The sequence below is a fragment of the Macrosteles quadrilineatus genome, unplaced genomic scaffold (assembly GCF_028750875.1).
Source record: "Macrosteles quadrilineatus isolate MER2022 unplaced genomic scaffold, UCM_ALF_1.0 Scaffold_1__1_contigs__length_201487025, whole genome shotgun sequence".
Taxonomy (NCBI): domain Eukaryota; kingdom Metazoa; phylum Arthropoda; class Insecta; order Hemiptera; family Cicadellidae; genus Macrosteles; species Macrosteles quadrilineatus.
The window spans coordinates 153721620-153728470 of NW_026542594.1; the positions used below are offsets into that span (position 1 = coordinate 153721620).

Here is a 6851-nt window from a genome sequence, read left to right on the forward strand (position 1 = left end):
GGATCCAAGAAGATATTTTTATTTAAAGTAAATGTGTTGTAAATTTTCGTGTACAGTCCAGAATATTCATGAGTAGTGAATTGCTTTCGTTTTATTAATGAAGAAGAGTTTTAATTTAAATCAGTGAAGAATTACATACTACACAACAATAGTCATTTCTCAACATCATCTTTCATCTGTGGTCCTTCGATTCTCGTCACTCTGGCCAGAGCCATCGCTTCTCTGCTCATCTTGTTCCTGTTCTACCAAAACCCTAATGGATCTTCAGTTTTAGGATCTAAAGGTATTTCTCACAATTTTACCTCTTAATACCATATTTAACATGGTCCTTCGAGCCGGAAGTTTCCCAGCCTATGGAAAATAATCGACTGTGACTATTAAGTTTTGTATTTATTTGAACTGAATAAATTAATTGAATAAATCTGTCATCAACATTAAGTATCATTAACAAGAGGATTAAATATTTTTGATCACATTATTATCAATTTATTAAATTGTTGCAGTAATTTGTGAAATAACACATAAAGTTTTGTTGTCCCAGACAGAAAATTTTGTTCTCAGACTGTACTGTCTACAACTCCTGTATTTTCATGCATAGTTTGTCTATTCTCTATTGTGCATTATCGGGCTGCATCCTGTCTGCCCCCCTCTCTCCCCCCTGTAATGTGAAACAAGTTTCTCTCTTGTTGCTGAATATTCAGAAAATCATGGAAGTCATACCAACTTCACAGCTGATCAACACTAGCGCTGCTGATGGATAGAAATGAAAACTTAAATGTCATTATGCAAGACTTTGTTTATGTTTTCATAACCTCAATTGTTTGCTTACACTTTTAAATTAAAGTGACAGAAGAATGTTTATTAATACGGATTGAACATTTAATTACAGTTTGTGTTTGAAATAACATGTTTTATTGAATTTCAAATTTATTATCTGGAAATAATTGCAGGTAGATATTTTCTGGGACTTAAACTTTTTATAGGCCTATACTATGGCTGAATATTTCTCTCTGATTTCAAGTTGACTAATATTAATATTTAATACAATGAATCCTGGCTGTCTTTAAATAAGTTTTGCTCATTATAAACTTATTTTAATCTGCATTTATTTTTATTTTGGAATTTTATTGAATTTAAGACTTATTCAAAATGAGGTTCTCAACTTTTGTGAAGCAATCTGAGCTTGTGCTAGCCAGGCTTAAGTCAATTGAAGCAAAAGTGCTTGCTATCGAAAAGGAACCTATCACTCCTCAACTTATAACAAAGCTCACTCTTTTGGATTCCACCGCTACAGCCAAAAATAATGATTTTGACAAATTAGTGAATAAGTTGTTCGGCACTGTGCCTTTACCTGAGGAATTAGATGAAAGTGAAAATATCACTACAATTTCAACATTACAAGATGAAATAAGTGATCTCTATGTGTCTATTCACTCTTTGTGTGTGAACTTGATACCTTCCCCAAGCTCTAACCAGTCGAGCCAGCCAAACCTGGATGATTCCAATGCAGCTATCAGCCAAGTAGCTACAACTAAGGTTAGTGTACAGCTTCCTAAACTTCAACTTGGTACCTTCTCAGGTCAACATGAAAAGTGGATGGCGTTCAAAAATTTGTTTGAAAATACTATTCATAAAAATGATAGTATTTCTGGTGTTGAAAAAATGAGTTATTTGTTAAGCTGTCTTGAGGGAGAGGCACTTTCAGTTGTTAAAAACATCCCTATGACTAATGCTAATTATTTTATTGCATGGGAATCTCTACTTAAAAGGTATCAGAATACAAGATTACTAATCTCTCTTCATGTCAACAATGTGTTAGACTTACCAGTTCTTCACAATCCCTCAGTGAAGCAACTTAGAAGGTTTTTGTCTGTTTTAAATGAAAACATTGAAGCACTTAAAGCTCTAGATGAAGAAATTTCTCAGGAAAATTTAATTTTGACCTCTCACTTGTTAAGAAAATTTGATTCTGATTTTCGCCACCATTTTGAACAGAGTCGAAGTGATAACTCTGTAACTCCTAAGTTAGATGAGTTAACCAAGTACATTGAGTCTCACTGTGTAAATCTTGAAGCAGCTAATCTTACTAATGTGGGATCATCTCTTAAGGGTACCTTAGGCCACCACACTCAAGTAAAACCCCCTCAGCGCTCAAATAAATCGGCGCTTATTGCAACTCCTCGCACTGTTTGTACATTTTGCGCAGGTGCAGATCACAAAATCTATCAATGCAAAGGTTTTCTTAAATTGACTTCACAAGAAATGTATAATTTTGTTAAAGGCAAAAATTTGTGCACCAACTGTCTTGGCGATAAGCATAAGGTAAAGGAATGCAATTCATGGCGTACATGTTCTACGTGTAAAAGAAAACATCACTCTCTTTTGCATTTTATGGATTCTGAAAATAATCCCTCTCCTAATGTGTCTAAAGGTAACACAGACAAACGAGCTCCAAGTTCTGACTCAAATAAAAATGAATCTGGTTTTGTTGGTTTGACAAATACAGAGAACACAGTTCTTCTTGCCACTGCTTTAATTGTGGTAAAATCAAGCGAAGGTAAGACCCTAGTTTGTAGGGGAGTTTTAGATTCTGCTGCTCAGTCTACCTTCATTACTCAAAGATGTGCTCAGTCTTTAGGGATTAAGCGCTCTCATGCTAATAAAACGCTTATTAATGGCATCTCGTCTGCTCAGGTGAAAACAAAAGGGTTAACTCATGTCACTCTCCAGTCCCTTAGTGGATATGTATTGGCAAGCTCTCACCCTGTCTTCATTTTGGATAATATCACTCCAGATTTACCTCGAGCTAAGATCACTCCTGAAGTTCGCTCACAGAATATATCCTACTTTTGATAAACCCGCTCCTATTGATGTTCTAATTGGAGCTGACCTTTTTGCCTCCTCTGTGAAAGGCCAGTTTTTGTCACTTGGTGAGAATATGCCTGTAGCAATTGACACCATTTTCGGATATGCGCTCTTAGGATCGACCCCTGTTGCCTCAACTTGCAAAAATTCATTTCATGGATTAGTCACACTCTTAACCACCAATAGTTTGGATCTTCACACCTCTATCCAACAGTTTTGGGCTGTAGAGGAACCCCCTCTTACAAGCAAGCAATCCTTAGCCGAAGAAAAATGTGAAAAACATTTTGTATCTACGCACTCTCGCACTCCTGAAGGAAGATATATTGTCTCTTTGCCTTTCTCAGACGATCCGTCAACATTAGGCAACTCGAGCAAAATGGCAAAATCCCTATTCTGGTCTCTGGAGAATAAATTTCGTTCTAATCCTGATTTCAAGGAAACTTATGTTGATTTTATGAGAGATTACTTGTCTTCGGGACATATGACACTCTGTCAGTCACCACGTCTTAAAAATAATCCTCATTACTACCTTCCACATCATGGAATTTTTAAAGATGGAAAATTAAGGGTAGTATTCAACGCATCAGCACCTACATCAACATCTCTGTCTCTCAACAGTATTCTTCATCAAGGACCAAAACTCCACAACAACATATGTGACATCATTCTCAACTTTCGCCGACATGCGGTTGTTTTTTCATGCGACATCAAGCAGATGTTTCGACAAGTCCTTGTAAAGGAATCTGATCAGATATTTCAACTTATTTTCTGGAGAGAGAATGATAAAATGCCTCTTCAAATCTATCAGCTAGCGACTGTCACTTATGGGCTCACATCATCGCCCTACTTGGCAAATCGTGTCATTCAACAACTCATTATTGATGAAGGAAAAAATCATCCTCTAGCCGCAACTGCTCTAAAGGATCAGATTTATGTCGATGACGCCCTATTGGGTAGTAATTGCGTAGAAAACGCTCTTTTGTTGAAAAATGATGTGGTTCAGTTACTCAAAAAAGGAGGTTTCGAGTTAAGAAAATGGTCTTCGAATAATCCATTACTCTTACAGTCGATCCCTGAAGATCACAAAGAAAAACCTATTGGTTTTCGAGCTCCCGAACAACCAGTTCATAGTGTTTTAGGACTTAAATGGATTCCTAATGAAGATGTTTTTTCTTATTCTGTAGGAACTCAAAATATTAAGGAAACTCCTACAAAAAGAATTGTTTTAAGTGTGATATCACAGATCTATGACCCGTCAGGATGGTTAACTCCTGTAACCTTCTGGTCCAAATCCTTCATGCAATACTTATGGACACTTGGTCTCGATTGGGATGAACCCCTAGACGACAGCGTTATATCAGTTTGGAACAAGTTCGCCAATGAACTTCCATATATTGAAATGCTCAAGATACCTCGCTACGTGGGACTTTCTTCAGCTAAAGATATTCAGCTACATGCTTTTTCTGATGCAAGTGAAGCAGGATATTGTAGTTGTGTTTACCTGAGAGTTGTAAATTCACAAGGAATTATATCGACTTATCTTCTGATAGCGAAGTCAAGAGTCGCACCTCTGAAGCGTATTTCCATACCTCGCTTGGAGCTCTGCGGAGCACACCTGATGTCTAAGCTCCTAAATTACTGTATACAACTTCTCTCACCTCACTGCAAGATTAGTTCATACACAGCTTGGTGCGATTCCACAATCGTGCTTTCATGGATTGGCATGCCCTCTTATCGACTCAAGGTTTATGTGTCAAATCGAGTTGCAGAAATACAGGAAAATATCCCACCTTCATTTTGGCAACATATTTCATCACTAGAAAATCCAGCGGATGTTGGGTCAAGGGGTACCGCCCCACAAGATTTGATTAACCACACACTTTGGTGGAATGGACCTGTCTGGTTGTGTAACTCTGAAGAAAATTGGCCAAAGTCTGTCTGTAAATCTTTACCTGAAGAGTCTATCCCTGAAACTAAGATTCTCACAGTTAACACTCTCTCTGCTGTTCCGGATGAACCATTTTCTCTCCTCACTCGCTTCTCATCTTGGACAACACTACTTCATGTTTCCGCATACCTGCTGCGCTTCATTCATAACACCAGAAATAAAGTTAAACAAATTGGGAATTTAACTTCTCAGGAGATAAAAGAGGCTCATAACCTGATTTGTAAATTGGTTCAACGAGAATATTTTTCTGAAGAAATCTCATGTTTGAAATCCAATAAACCTTGCTCTGTACGCATTAGACGCCTAGCTCCTTATCTGGATAAAGATGGCCTCATTCGAGTAGGGGGAAGAATAAACAAGGCTGATATCTCTGAAGATCACAAACACCCCGTCTTGCTACCTAAAGGTCATAGGTTAGTTGATATTTTGATTGACCACCATCATGTCTTATATTTGCACTCTGGTCCAACTCTAACTCAGGCTATGCTGGCAAACAAGTACTGGATTCTCAGTGCTAGAAGCTTAATAAGATCTAGGATCTTTAAATGCATAAAATGTTTCAGATGTAAACCTCCTCATTCTTCTCCACTCATGGGGGAATTACCTATGAATCGAGTTACACCTTCAAGGCCATTTTCCATATCTGGTGTAGATTATGCAGGACACTTCTTTGTGAAGCAACATCTACTAAGACGAGTTCAACCTATCAAGGTTTATATTTGTATATTTATTTGCTTCTCTACTAAGGCGGTACACATAGAAGTAGTAACCGACCTAACAGCGGATGCCTATTTAGCCGCTCTTACCAGATTTGTCTCCAGACGAGGAATCGTTTCAGATATTCACTGTGACAATGCTACAAATTTCACAGGTGCATCCGAAAAACTCAGACGCAACTTTGAAAATTTAATCAAGGATTCCACAGTACAATGCTACGCTGAGAATTTCAATATTAAATTTCACTTCTTACCTCCACATGCACCTCATCAGGGAGGCCTTTGGGAGAGGGCCGTCAAAAGTGTGAAATTTCACCTAATAAGAGTCATTGGACAACAGACCCTGTCACTGGAAGAGTTTTCGACTTTAATCACCCGTATTGAAGGAATGATGAACTCTAGGCCTATAACTCCTCTTTCTTCTGATCCCTCGGACCTAGAAGCTTTGACGCCAGGTCATTTTTTAGTAGGTGGTCCTCTTATGACACCTCTTGAACCTGACTTGCGTAGCATTCCTATCAACCGATTAAAACGCTGGCAGTTAGTCCAACAGTTCAGTCAACATATCTGGGCTCGCTGGCAGAAAGAGTATCTGTACACTCTTCAAGAGAGAAATAAATGGGTCAACCCCAAGAAGAATATTGAAGTCAATGACTTGGTTGTCATTCATGAAGACAACTTGCCTCCACTCTCCGGGAAGCTTGGACGAGTTCTCTCCGTTTCACCTGGTACTGATGGAATAGTACGGGTCGTGCACCTGAAGACCGCAAGTGGACACCTCTCTCGTCCTGTGACAAAGGTGTCTGTCCTTCCTATGGAATAGTGAAGAGGAGTTACCACCCCCCTTTTTTATTGATTTTCTCATTTTTTGTGTTGTTTTCAGAACCCAGGGGTTCAGGGGGGGCCGGTATGTTAAATATTTAGTAATTCAACTAAGGACATTTAATAAAATATTTATTTAATAACATATGAACTATATACAGTCAAATATAAACAATTAATCAAGTAGTATTAACATTCAAGTCAAGTTTTTAGTTCAGTTATTGAAAGGATACAACAGCTGATATGATGACATCACTGTCCAAAGTTCACTACAGCACTTCGTACTAGTCAGTTCAGTTTAGACTCACCTCTCTCACAGTACACAGTGCTTACCTTTTGGTTTAGTTCATATTAAATATTTTAATCTCTCTTTCTCTCTTACCGCTCCAAGTGCATTATTTCATCATTTCTCATTTAAATATGGATTCCAAATTTATAGTACCAAGTGTCAAGCTAGGATCCAAGAAGATATTTTTATTTAAAGTAAATGTGTTGTAAAT

General features: G+C 37.8%; 1 protein-coding gene across 1 annotated transcript; it reads left to right on the plus strand.

Moving 5' to 3' along the window:
* Positions 1-3652: 3652 nt before the first annotated feature.
* On the plus strand, positions 3653-6352 carry LOC129001679 (uncharacterized). Its single transcript, XM_054429073.1, has one exon. It carries the CDS (start codon positions 3653-3655, stop codon positions 6350-6352), a length of 2700 nt encoding a protein of 899 aa, XP_054285048.1.
* Positions 6353-6851: the final 499 nt, after the last annotated feature.